General features: G+C 52.6%; 1 protein-coding gene across 8 annotated transcripts in view; it reads left to right on the forward strand.

Annotated features, from left to right (window-relative positions):
* Positions 1 to 13,946, forward strand: part of FHL1 (four and a half LIM domains 1) — a 63,023-nt gene that overhangs the window by 44,517 nt on the left and 4,560 nt on the right. For 2 of the 8 annotated variants that reach the window (XM_045472057.1, XM_045472059.1), the window contains exons 1-2: positions 5,941 to 6,070; positions 13,708 to 13,889. In XM_045472057.1, the coding sequence (XP_045328013.1) occupies positions 6,049 to 6,070; positions 13,708 to 13,889 (204 nt within the window). In that variant the 5' untranslated portion in view covers positions 5,941 to 6,048. Of the gene's footprint in view, positions 1 to 5,939; positions 6,071 to 12,494; positions 12,670 to 13,707; positions 13,890 to 13,946 lie in introns of those variants that run through there. The other 6 variants (XM_045472054.1, XM_045472055.1, XM_045472052.1 and 3 more) reach the window with 5 other exon arrangements.

Raw genomic sequence — 13,946 nt, forward strand, 5'->3', positions numbered from 1 at the left:
GCCATTCGCATTCGCGCTGTCAGACACGACTCCCTGGGGACCGCCACCCTCCTGGTCTGCCTGTGAGTGTGTGCCTCGAATCTGGCTTGTGACACTGCTCAGGCAGACAAATGATGGCCCTCGGAGCAACTTGGCAGGTGGGGACCGAGCGAGGCTTCCACCTTAATGTCGTTTCAATCCTCCAGAACCCTGGATTGCCCCCTCTCAGTCAGTCAGCCTATCACCTAACAAAATGGACACTTCCTGAGTGACCCCCAGACCACTGCTTTGTCTCCTTCCTCCTGTGCCCCCACTGCCAGCCTGTGCCCCACTCAACAAGGGTTTCTGACCTTTGCCCTGAATTCCACGGCCGAGCCGGGGCATAATAAGGCAGGGTATTAATTATAGTCTTTTGGTAAATGGAGACAGATTATATGTTACGAGGTGAGATCCCCCATCAGGAAGCAGGGCTCACGAGGCATTATGATGATGCCTCTGGTCAAGGCAGTCGATCCGTTAACAGCCTTAAGAATAAAGACTAGGGTCATGGAATGTTTAGCCCTCGAACATCTATCAGAGGCTTGAAATGTCCATAACAGGTGGGCTTGGTGAATGCCAGGACTTAGCATGATTGAAAGGGTGTTTTGAGTCACGGCACATGGCAACATGGAAATAAAACAGATCTATCACAAGTGGATGGTAGAAATAGACTGGAAGAGAATTCTAACACCTAAAATATGACAAAGATTTATCCCTACTAGCTTCTCGGTTTCATGAAACATTTATTTTCCTCTGATTGGAGATTCTGCATTTTTATTATATGTTTCCTTCTGAAACTCTTCCTGGTTTCTGTTTCTTTGTTCCTATCGTTTTTTTCTTTATTTTCTCTTTTTTAAGTGCCATTTCAATTTTTGTTTTTTTTTTTTTTAAATCTGAGATCACCATGGTGGCTTACTTTGAAAATCATTTGTTCAGCATTGTCCGCACTGGTGATTTCTGGTTAGAGGCTCAAAGATATCTATAGATAGCATGTGATTGGGATCATTCCCCCATCTTGGTGAGAGTCTAGGAACAGTATAAGAGGGGGCAGACTTTGGGGACAGGAGACCTTTGAAACTATTCCTGGGGTGCCTGGCTGCCTCGCTCAGTGGACCGTGTGACTCTTGATCTCAGGGTTGTGAGTTTGAGCCCCACGTTGGGTGTTGAGATTACTTAAAAATAAAATCTTTAGGGGCGACTGGGTGGCTCAGTCGGTTAAACATCGGGCTTTGGCTCAGGTCCTGACCTCACGGTTCATGGGATCTGTGCTGACAGCGCAGGAGCCTGCTTGGGATTCTCTCTCCCTCTCTCTGTGCCCCTCCCCACTCTCTCCCTCTTTCTCTCTGTCAAAATAAGTAAACTTCTAAAAAAACAAAAGCCAATGGGGGCGCCTGGGTGGCTCAGTCGGTTGAGCGTCCGACTTTGGCTCGGGTCATGATCTCACGGTCCATGAGTTCGATCCCCACGTCGGGCTCTGTGCTGTCAGCTCAGAGCCTGGAGCCTGCTTCGGGTTCTGTGTCTCCCTCTCTCTCTGCCCCTCCCCCACTCATGCTCTGTCTCTATCAAAAAATGAATAAACGTTAAACAATTTTTTTTAAAAAGCCAAAATCTTTAAGAAAATTTAAAAAATAAAACTATTCCTAATCACACAAGGACATTTTCCAAGATCCAATGGTAGAGGCCAAGGCACGTGTTTGAATTCTTAATCTAGGAGTATTACAAGGAACCCATCCAAGGTTAATCGTGAGATGCTGGTCTTCTCTGGAGTGAATTAGCATTTTCAAGGCACTTGACTGTTCGCAGGGCCCTCCATTTCCTGCATGTTCCCTCACTGGTGGCAGGCCCTCCCCTTTCGTGGGGCCCCTTTCCTTTGCTCTGCAATCCAGACACCCTCTGGGGAGGCACAGTTCTGGGGGCTCGCTTTCCTTTGGATCTTGCGCGATGAAATCGCCCCGCATGTGGTTCTAGGGGGGCTCCCTCAGCTGACTCCCTGACAGATACGCCCTGAATTGTGACATTTAAGCCATGACTTTGCACGATTTGCCTTGTCAGGAAGCAGAAGTACTCTTCCCACCCTAAAGATTAACAGGAACGTGAGATGGGCTGAAGCTGCACTGGCCGAGAAGTGCTCTGGAGGCCCGACGTGGACTCCCAGCATATCAGGGTGCATGACCGGGTGCCTTCGTCCCGCCGCTGGGGTCACTCAGTAAGATCGCTGGCCGGAGGGACGAGTAGCCGGGCAAAGTTCTGTTGAGGGGAAAAACCCTGCTGAGTGTATGACTTAGCGGCAGGTGAGGAGGGGGAGGAGGGTGGAGCGTGACCAAGATGAACCACAGGTGGGCCCACAAAGACTCCGTGGCACGTGCCCGTCAGGCCCTTGCCCCTGGCCGTGACTAAGGGCAGTAACTGAATAAGTTCGCAGCCATTTGGAAATTTCTTTGGTGAAAGAAAACTATGGGAAAGGGAGGAGGGTGACCACAAGCCAGGTGGCCGGGGCCGAGGAACCCCCGGGCATGGGCCAACTGGGTCACGGAACTTGCCGTGTCTGCCTCGTGCGTGAAGTGTGATCCTCCCGTGGGGTGCTCCTGAAGTAGAGCGTCTGGGACTGGGTTGCGGTGTGCGAGTGCCTGCACACGTGACTCCCCGGGGCCCTCGCAGTTTCGCCTGGTTCTCTCCTGTCGCGACAGCGACAGCCCGGGGCCGTCCCGTGAGACGGGGCGAGCCACTGACACCTCAGCAGAAGCTCCTCGTAACGGGCCAGATAAAGTTCCCCGTCATCGCCCTGATCGCTCAGATCCCCGACATCCAAGAGCCCGGCGGCTCCGTCCCCTCCGGTCCCGCCCCGCGGTGACCCTCGTGGCGCTAGCCGCCACCTGCGATCATTCGTTCGGCCTCCTCTGACGCCGGCAGGACCCTCGCGGGCTGTCTCCAGGCCCCCCGGACCCCCTTCCTCTGAGAGGCGCCCCTCTTACGGCCCAGTGGCCGTCCTTGTGGTGGCGTGCCCTTCCCTCCCGGTGTCACGTGTCCTGCTTCCCGCTCCCGGGCTCCCGCCCCCGCCAGGCCACGTGCTGCTTTGCTCACACCGCGCCTTTCCTCGGAAGGCCCCTCTTACCCGGCCTTCAGGGACCTGAGAGGTCACGTGTCATCACATCTGGCAGGTCTCACCAGCGCTCCCGGGCACACCCCTGCCTGCGATAAGGCTGGATGCCACCTTCCGTCTGCTGCGGTGACGGGTCATCTGTATATTGCTGCTGAGCCACTTGGAAGACAGAACCATATGGTACTCTGGACCATATGGTACCAGAAAAACCCCTTGGACCGCATAGTAGGACATCCGCCGTTTACCTTATAAAGTAAACGACGGCAGGGGATGGGGTCACGTACAGGTGGAGCCTACAAGCCGACTGCGGAATAGCTGGAAGACAAAAGCGGGTAGAGAGCCTCGGAAGCGAACGGTTCTCGGAGGGTTGCGTGCCAGAGGCAGCTTCGGGTTTTTGATGCCCGACACTCGCTGAAAAACCATCCTGACGCACGCCGCGCAGCGTGAGAGAATAGAAGGCCTGGAACATGGCCCTCAGACAGTAGAGAGACCGGTTCGCCGAACAGCGGCCAGCCCCCGGCCACGGTAGATGAAGGCGCTCTGTAAAAAACAGTGATTCTTGAGGAAACCACGAAACATCACGCTGTTACCGTGTAACGAACTTGGCTGAGACGCTCACGAGAGCCGCAGCTGCTGGGGCATCTGCTAAACGACCGCCAGGGTTTCTGGGCCACTGACCCCAGGCGGGGCCGGGTCACCGGCTCTCTTCGTGAGGGACGGTGTCTCACCTCATCCGGGGCCCCTTCTGCTCTGGTTTTCCGCAAGCTGCAGCTCTGGCACTCGAGGCCGTGGGCGGCGGGGGGACGCGTGTCAGAGCAGGCCGGGGTCAAGCCTCCTGAGGTTCGAGAAGGAAGGCGGGGCCGACCTGGGGTGGAGGTGCCGTCAGCCGCAGGCGGACTCGCTGCCGGGCTCCCGCCCGCCCGTGCTAGTCCTGCACCTGCAGATCAGAAAGGAATTCTCTGGGTTGTGTATTTTCTCCCGTGTTTTGGGCAAAATAGGTTTGTTTGCCAGCTGGATGAGGCCATCGGTGTGTCCATATTCTGTTGGGACGTTTCCAGATGCTAACTACTGCGCCTGCTGAGGGAACGCGCCCTCTCTTGCGGGGCTTGAAGCCAAAACTGGCTTCCTGGAGGAAGTCTCTACCTCGAAACGCACCTCGCTAAAATCTCGTTTCCGGTTCGTAACGGTCCATCATCTCCCACAAGACGCGCATGTCTGCCAGGAGACACATTGACCTTTATTTCAGGGGTGCGGCCGTTTCCCAAGTGGCCGGGCTCCCCGCAGCATTTCTCCAGGCCGCTGAGACAGGGGCCGGAGCGGGCTGGGGGGCACAGTGCCGCCCCCCCTTCTTGTCCCCGACCGACTCCTGGACCCAACACGTGATAAATTTGCCTGTAACATCCCGGCTTTTATTGTTCTGTCATTTTCCAGCTAACGAGAAGTTATAAGTTCAGCTGTTGGAATAACTGTTTCATTAAACGTTTGGAGAACGTAAGAATCGTAAAACTCGGCGCCTGCGTGGCTCAGTCGGTTAAACGTCTGACTTTGGCTCAGCTCACGGTCTCGCGGTTCATGAATGTGAGCCCTGCATCGGTTCTGATCCTCTGTCCTCCTCTCTCTCTCTGCCCCTCCCCCGCTCGTGGCGTGCACGTGTGTGTGTGTGTGTGTGTGTGTGTGTGTGTCTCTCAAAAATAAATAAACATTTTTAAAAAGAATTGTAAAACTCAGCCATTCAGATGCCTTCCTTGATGTTCAGTGGCCAAAGGCACTTTTGAGTTCCAGGTGGGGCCGTGTTGAGGTTTGATGGGCACGTTTTGCTTCTTTTAGTTCATTTTTCAACAGTTACTGTGGAGAATAAATCGAGGAAGGGGGTGGAGACAGGGGACAGGGAGCATGGTTGCAATTTGAAATAGGTCCAATGAGAGGCCACTGAAAGTGACTTGGAGCAAAAGCCTGGAAGGAGGTAGACAAGCAACTGTGAGAGGGCTCTGTGCGGGGGGGGGGGGGGGGGGGGGTTGCAGGGGACTGTGTCAGGGCCCGAGGCCGGGTGCGTCTGGAGGGTGTGGAGGCCAGCGAGGAGGCCAGCGTGAGGCTGGAGCGAAGGGCGCAGGGAGGGTGCCGGGGATAAGGCCAGGCAGGGAACGGGCGTGGGGTCACAGAGGGACTTACAGGCCATCCTCCAGCTGTTACAACACGTTAGGTTGCCCTCTTCCTTTTCATCCGTATTTTTACTTTTGTTGTCCCTGATGCCGAAAAGCAGATTTCATTTGTGGGACAAAAGTATCCTCCTCGTGTACTTGGCGGCTGTATATGTGTATGTCTCTCATCTGACATGAAGGAGATGTGTGGCTAGAATCGCACCTTCAGGATTCTGCTGGTCTCTGGTACATACCAAGGAGGACGTAGACAGGGCCCCTGACCTCTCTATTCCTAGTGTCCAACGCCTTTTAATGACACCGGTTAATATAAGTCTGTCTCTTACGGTTATTTCTGTCATTAGCAGCACAAAACACTTCGTAGGGCCCGAAGGAAGCTGTTTAGGCATATAAAGTGGATTAATAAGGGTGGCTCAGCGTTAAGCTATGCCAGAGCTGAGTCCAAATTTTATTCCGGTACAGGGATGACTTTCTATGTGGCCTCTCTGGCTCTGGAGCTAATTTGGATGCTGAGTAGCTCCACAGGTATTTATATGTAGTGTTTGGTATTTTTACTGGGTCCTATTCTTCTCCCTCGGATCACCTAAAATGGTTAAGAATTTTCTAGTGGGATTAAGGTTGTGATCTCTGGGGAGGGGTGGGCCATCTGCTCTCGGTTATTTTTGTGTTAGCCGCTTCCCCTTAAATGTATGTTCACAAATGAGCCACAGCCTTATCAGCTGAGGTCGAGGGAAGACTGGTCTAGGTGCCGCTCCTGAACTTGGTCTCTGAGCCATGGCTTCCCATAGACACTCAGGTAAAGCTTCATACTCTTTATCTTCCATCGAACACGGTTGTGTTAGGGCAGGGAATCCATCACTCGACTAAAAGATAGTTTTTGATGAACTGATTTTAGCCTTGTCTACATAATAAGTCCTGGCTGGTCTCTGCTCTGTCGCTGCCTTCTGCTGCTGTTTCCAACACTAAAGGCAGGTCGAGTGGCTTGTTCTTTAAAAATAGAAACTTATTACCATAGTTTACATGTTTTAGGACATCTTAGGAAACTGTAAAAGATAGTGTGAGGAACAATTTGGGGGGGGTTAGCAATTTTTATTATTTATAACATACAGATGTTCGTCGCGACTGCTTTAAATCGAATTTCAAGTGCTTAGAAAAGGTCAATTGAATATAGAGCTGAAGGGAGAAATACTGACAACTGAGAAAGTCCATAGTGACTTACCACCTCTTTCCTTTTCTGAACGATGTGCTTAGTCTTTCTGAAGAGAAGCAGCTATGATCCTTTGGATGTGACAAGTAGGGTGGTCATTGTTCTTATCAGAAAAAGGGGCAACGTTTCCGAACCTCTAGCCCGTCCTTAGCGTGAGAGTCGTCTTCTTGTTTTGTAACCTGGCACAAAGGAAGCCCTTCGGCCATGGACAGACACCCGGGGAACGGGCTGAAGGACTGAAGGACAGGCCGTCTCCCCAGAAAGCCCGGCTCTCTGAGGTCACCCGGCTGCCAGTCCCTCCTCCAAAGCCAAGAATGTCGCTGTGGCTCCTTTGCCCTCTGCCTAAGGAACGCTCCCCTTTCTTAGAGACAGGCACTGTGTCCTGTCTCCGGGCTTTCAGATTATAGGACAAGTTAATTTTGGGTGGCAGGAAAAACTCATTTTGAGAACTCGTAATTGCCCATCAGAATTTAAATAATGAGAATACTTTTAGAAAGTCTTCTTGGGTGTTTAAACACAAACACACTGCAATGGCATTCCCTGCTTTGGTGAATTAATATGCAGTGTTTTTCTTGTTCCCAAATGTTGAAGAGCTGTTTTGCCCCCCACCCCCCCAGGAGCCATTTTACAAACATGGCGCCACATGCCTGAGATTGTGGTAATTGGCCGCCACGTCCATTCTCCGGGTGCAGGCTGGCTATTCAGCTGTACTGGTTGTTCCGATGGGCCTTGAATGCATGTCAACTGGTAGAGTAACTCCCCATTTTCTTTACTTATTAAGTGACAGAATAGGAAAATACATTTAAAAGGTGACCTATTTACAGCACACCCAAGCCTCCAATTTTAAATTGCACAAAATCCTGACAGTATTCTTGCTTAAATAAATCTGGAGGCTATAACAGTGACTAAATGAGACAGATTATTGACACCTTTTAGGTGTTTTTTTATGTTTATTTTTGAGAGAGAGGGGGAGAGAGAGAGAGAGAGAGTGAGCGAGAGAGAGCATGAATGGCGGAGGGGCAGAGAAAGAGGGAGCCACAGAATCCAAAGCAGTCTCCAGGCTCTGAGCTTTCAGCACAGAGGCCGACGCGGGGCTGGAACTCAAGAACCGTGAGATCGTGACCTGAGCCGAAGTCAGACCCTTAACCGACTGAGCCACCCAGGCCTCCCCCACAAACGGTTTTTAAAACCAGGGACTATCATTTTGTATTGCATTTGATTTATAGGTCTGTGAAAGCAGAGAAGAGAGAGGTCCTCACAAAAAGAAAATCCACGTTGCCCCGAGATGGGCTTCGTATAGACAAATTAGAGGCTCAGGTAATTGGATCAGAATCCATTTTCAGTGGCCATCCATATACTGAGAGGACATTTTGAGGACAGGAATTTATATTTTTGTTATTGAACACTTTCAGTCTGCAAAGTTATGTAGATCAGTGCCTTTACCCTTGGCCTTTCGAGTTGAGGACCAGGCTGGGGGCGGGGGGGTGTGGATGGGGAGGGAAGTAAGGCCATCTGCCATATTATACAGCCACTAGTTCCCTTCACCGGCCACTGCCCAGTGGGTTGTACGTACTGCCCCAGGAGTCTTTTCTTGGGGCAGGGATGGAAAATGAAATGGTGGTGTGAGCGAGTAATCAAACTGGGTTGACTTCTTAAAATAACTGAAAATGGCAGCCAGAAGATTTGGTCAAGGGTGAAACTTGAACGTTGCATACTTGTCGTGACCACCAGACGACCGCCTGCTGCTTCCCCACCGCTAGGAAAACTGAAAACGCACATCCTGCTGCTGCCAGGTCGGAAGCACTCGTTTTCTGATACGCAAGCTGGAAGGTGCCCACATAACACGCGCAACATTAAGAAAAGCTTCGTATATGGACAGAGTAATGCTTGCATAGAATCTAGCCTGGTGGAAATCCAGGGGCACCTAGTTTTTGTTTAATAATCTCTATCCAACCCTCCTGTTACCGGGTATAATCTAAAACTGTTTATCAGTGACCCAAAGGAGATTTATGAGTTTTTCTCTGAATGTAGCGTACAAGTGAGGTTGCACATAGCATTGAATCGTTGCGTACGTGTTCTGTTTTTAAGGGAAAGGAACCCTTTCTGATTTTCTGTGAGATTCTATGAAAGACTGCTTTTCAGCCATGACTCATGAACTCCGTCTCATTGCAGCTAGTCAGGTATTTACTCCCAAACGTCTGACGACACCTCCAGGTGCGTTAGTGTGTCTGCCACACAAGCGTCCTATTCATCGGCCAAGGCTTCGCTCCATTTGTCAAACATTCTCAGGAAAGCGATGTATCCTTTCTTTAGAAGCCAGTATTTATACGCAGAGTGACTAACGGACTGGTATGTTGGACTTAGCAATTAACAGACCAGAAATAGCCCAATTTTTTTCTTCCATCCGGGTTGCTGTTCGTGGTTTACACTGTGCACCATACTCCTCAGGGAGAGCACATTGAAGAATGTTGCTTTGCTCGAAGATTCACGGTTTCCTTAAATCTTCCTATTTCGAACCACTCGGGCAGAAGGGGAACGATGGATATTAGCAAGAAATACATGAGAAAATACACCTAAAAACACAAGCAAGTGGGGCGCCTGGGTGGCGCAGTCGGTTAAGCGTCCGACTTCAGCCAGGTCAAGATCTCGCGGTCCGTGAGTTTGAGCCCCGCGTCGGGCTCTGGGCTGATGGCTCAGAGCCTGGAGCCTGTTTCCGATTCTGTGTCTCCCTCTCTCTCTGCCCCTCCCCCGTTCATGCTCTGTCTCTCTCTGTCCCAAAAATAAATAAACGTTGAAAAAAAAAAAAAAATTAAAAAAAAAAAAAAAAAAAAACACAAGCAAGATTATTAAGTACGAACTGAATCTTCTCTCATGAGAGGTTTATAGTTCTAGAAATGTCGCACCATCACGTTTCTCCTTCAATGTGCACACGAGGAAACCGAAAGCCAACACTTTTTTATTGAGATACTGAGGTTTATGTAGGCACCTCTTAGCATGTTGGCTGTAGTTCAGGAATTTTCTGGAAGAGGAAGCTTGTTGATTAAGGGAAGGATGATGTGTCTTTTTGAAGCAGGCATAGCAAGAAAGGCTACCATCTTGGAATAAGTATCTAAAATGGGATCACCCGGTCACAACTCCGATGCATTTGAACCCGCTGCATCCGTAAAGGACTGTGGGTCAGACATCAGCACCTTAGGGTGGCAAGAGCTGTGCCCTGATTTTTAAAAACAAATATTTGTTATAAAATGCTTTTGATAAAAGAGCTTTGGAGGAGCTTAGTGGCGGTGACTTGTCTCCCCCACCCGTCCATCCACAGGCACATACTTACTGTATGACGGGTGTACTCAGGGCCTGCGATTAGGTCCCCGGGACTCCTAGTACGTTTGGAACCTTCTTCTGTGATAGAGAAGCCTTGGCCCTGCCCTGCATATGCGCCCGGCTCACACCTCCACCTTAGGATCTGTCAGAGAGCTGCCGGAGGGCAAACGCGTGGTGACAAGGACAGGTGGGAAGGGAGGGAGCATTGTCATTCTGGGTATCCACTATTGCCAGTGATGACCCACGATGCCCTTTCCCAGATAACGGCAGGGGGTCCGGGGAGACAGCTCGGGATGCTGGGGAAGGGGAAGGTTAGGCGGCTTCATATTTCGCGGTCTGAGAAATGGCTAAGGGGATTAAAAACCGTATTCCCTATGAGATAAACGCCTTAAGTATATGCAATTCAGGAAGATTAAAGAGAGCCTCAAAGACCAGGTAAAACGCTACCCTCGTCCCCCCCCCCCACCCGTTATTTCTGACATCGGGGAAGGAAGGAAGGCGCCCAGCTTTTCCCGCCCCACGAAGTCGAGACTGCGCTGCGGCTTGTTTTGGTGGCGCCACGAACCCGGGCGCTCACGGTCTTTTAGGAGCCCGTGTGTGTGTCGGCGCTGTCGTCTGTACGCTGTTGTCTTAGAATCGGTAACTGCTCTGAAGATGAGTGGTAGCCACATCCCTCCCCGTTGCACACGTTCACATTTGACACAGAGTTACAACCTGGTACGTATCTCGTCGGCCGGAATCTAGTACTCCGACTTCCTCCTGGGCATGCTACGTGAAGGCTTGCCATAGTCTGGGACCAAATAATCCTAAATTGAGAAAAACATGAGGTAAGCTAATTCAGGTTGCCCGGAGTTCCACTTGATTGGAATTATTGCAAAAAAAAAAAAAAAAAAAAAAAAAAAAAAAGAACTAAAGTTCATGGGCTTGACATCGGCATTGCTAACATGCTTTAAGTATTTCCAGCCTGTTTACTTATTAGGCAATAAAGCCAACGCTCCCAGAAGTGCCTATTTTATCTTGACGAATACGTGTTTCCGCACACACGAAAAAGGCCCCAGTCCACTGTGGAAATCAGTTCTAAGAGGATATGCCCTTTGAAATATGTCCATGTGGGTGCAGCCTCTCTGGGTTTAAGTGTACGGGGGCGGGGAATGTAAGCTGACCCTGGGCTTCTCCTACGACAGGAAGGAAAACTAATAATAATGCCTAAAAGCCAGGACTCGAAAACACTAAGAAGCGGGACTCTCCATAGAGGCACCATTAACTTGGGGCGAGCTATTTCATGTTCCCTTTGCTTGGTTCAAGACCCTCTGCTATAGGGACGATAGCGTGGCGTGCAGCCGTGCGGACACGACTCCCATTTCCGACACACTCCGGCACCTTCCACGATCCGTGGTGAGCCATGGCTTATGTCATCGGCTGGATGCCTCGAAAGTGTGAGCCAGTCGTGTTCTAGAACTCTGAAAGTGAGCAGTGAAGAACTTGGCATTGGTAAGATGACAGGTTCTCAAAGTATGTGATTTTGAAGTGAGAAAGGCTTGGCCGGTATGCTCTCCCTGGTACCGTGAACCATAGTGGTTTCCCTTCTCTCCAAACCTCGGGCTGCCTGAACAGGACTCACTGTGTCGCCTGGTGTCTGTTTGCTGTGTGACGCCGGCGCCTTGATGTTTAGCTTAAAGCTAGGGCTCCGATATACCACCAGCCGGGGCGCCCGTCGGGAGGGACCCTATACGGGACTTAACGCTTAGAAGTATTTGGAGGTCATCTCCTCTTTGAAAGACATCGGAAGAGTGACAGGAAAATGAGTGCGGCCCAGAGTTGTCTTCTAAATAGAGACTTCGGTGAGGGAGGAGGAGGAGGGATGTTCAAATATGGTCCAGGAAGATAGTCTCCGAAGGGCTAACCCAGCCGTGAGTGCTCGCCGCGCAGGAAGCCAGTGCTGTCTAATCTTACAAATTCTAATTTCCTGCCAAATGGTATTTAGGAGCCACTGATAATTTAATTTCCTGGCATTACTGTTACTGGAGATTTATTTAGTTTCTCTGCTCAGCTCTTAACAAGAAAGTAAATGTTTGTCGGGTGCACGGTTTCAGTATGGAAGAGCTAACGACACAAGGGTTTTAGGGGACAGGTGAAGGGCCAGCAGGAATGAACGGAGGGTGACTGTCGGCGTGCGATCACTGTGACGGGCACTTTGTTTGCACGGAGGCCGATGGCAGTTTAAAAGCTACCTTACGTAAACGGTGCGCAGTTCAAGGAGACAGACTTTGGTTTCACTTGTGCCTCTACTTTTCGTTTCTAACCCAGTTTACGTAAGGGAACGTCCTGGTTTTCTTTGGGGGACAAGGTGCCAGTAAGAGCCATCCTCCGGTCCTGAGAAACCTCTGAACTGTGGCACAGCGGGCTCAAGCAACTGTCTTTGCCCCAGAATGCCTCCCGCTGGCCGCAGCGGCTCATTCCCAGGAGGCGAGGGGGTGTGTCCGAGGGTCGCGCGCGGGGGGGGGGGGGGGGGGGGGGGGGGGCTGAAGCCAGCCCCGAGCCGCCCCGCCCCGCCCCCCCCCCCCCCCCCCCCCCCCCCCCCCCCCCCCCCCCCCCCCCCCCCCCCCGGGCCCTGTGCCTCCCGGGCCGGCCGCGCGCTCCGCTTGGTTGGCCGCCTGGCTTCCGAAATGGACCCAGTTGTGAGTGAGAGTTCAGCAGCCTTCCCGAGGCGGCTCCGAGACGCAGGGTGTGGTTTCCTTAGCTCACTCTCTGCTATTTGGTTGCCGGTGGCAACAGGATCCAAACAACTCGGACATGTGTTTGTATAAAAAAACCTGGGACCGGGCCGCACAGTGGGAGTCTGGGGCCGCCGGGCCCGTGGAAGAGCTGCGGTGAGTACCGGGGCCTCCCGGCCGTCTTCCCTCAACTCGTCTCCAGATGACACTCTGCAGATGACACGGGGGCATTTGCTAGCACGGGAACCGCGCTTGTGGGGAGCTGGGAACAGCGTCTCCGTTCTGGTGTTTCCTGTGCGATTACATAACTGCTGTCTACGGAACCCACTTTCGTTCGGGCGGAGGGGGGAGATCGGCATATGTTTAAAGAAGTCGGGAGCTAATAGAAACCCCCATTTGGTACCTTTCTGGTGGCGGGACGAACAGAGCGCCTCGGCAGCGCCGCAGGCTTTGGTGGGGGGGGGGGCGCTGGGGGACTCGGGTGGCTGTTCCTGTGATGGCAGTGGGAGGGGTTCTTCGAATGATCGGGGCTTTGGTGGGGGGGGGGGCGCTGGGGGACTCGGGTGGCTGTTCCTGTGATGGCAGTGGGAGGGGTTCTTCGAATGATCGGCTTAACACTTTTTTTTAAGCGTGCCCCCCCACCGTAGATCCTCTTTTAAAGTTGCAGTTTTTAAAACAAATGTCCTAAGTCGCAAACTTGCTTGAACCAAGGGGGGAGTTGATGTGGGCACGCCCCAAACCGGCAGGTCACTGTGCCGAGTGTTCACAGTCGTAGACTTCGCCGGTCCGGGACGGAGAACGCCGCCGTTGTGAGAAGTCCGCTCTGGGGCCCCGGCTCGGGCCCCGGGGCCGTGAACTGCGGCAGACAGAACTCCTCGGGGTCCCTTCAGGGATTTAAAAGTGTTCTGGCGGATCTAAAGGAGGGAGCGAGGCCTCGGAGGCTGGCGAGGGAGGGCCTGGCGCGCCGTGGGCACCGCCACCAAGCAGCCCGCCTCCAGGATGCGGCCCGTATCCCCTCTTGTCCCCCCTACCCCCCCACCCGCGCCCCATCCGGCCCTCTCGTCCCGCCGGCAGGGCTCTCTCTCAAGGCGCCGGGGGCCGGTCTCTTCCCGGGTCCTAGTGAAGCGTGTGGGGTCACGGCGCCGCGCCCACCATCCTCCCGGGGCTCATTTGCCCGGCCCGTTGCCCCCGCAGGTCCCTCCAGCTACAAGGTGGGCACCATGACTGAGAAGTTCGACTGCCACTACTGCAGGGACAACCTGCAGGGGAAGAAGTACGTGCAGAAGGACGGCCACCACTGCTGCCTCAAGTGCTTCGACAAGTTCTGCGCCAACACCTGTGTGGACTGCCGGAAGCCCATTGGCGCCGACTCCAAGGTAACGGTGGCCCCGGCGGCGTGTGGGGGTTGGGAGGGGGGGTGGCCCGGACGGCAG

The sequence above is a fragment of the Leopardus geoffroyi genome, chromosome X (genome assembly GCF_018350155.1).
Source record: "Leopardus geoffroyi isolate Oge1 chromosome X, O.geoffroyi_Oge1_pat1.0, whole genome shotgun sequence".
NCBI classification, from domain to species: Eukaryota; Metazoa; Chordata; class Mammalia; order Carnivora; family Felidae; genus Leopardus; species Leopardus geoffroyi.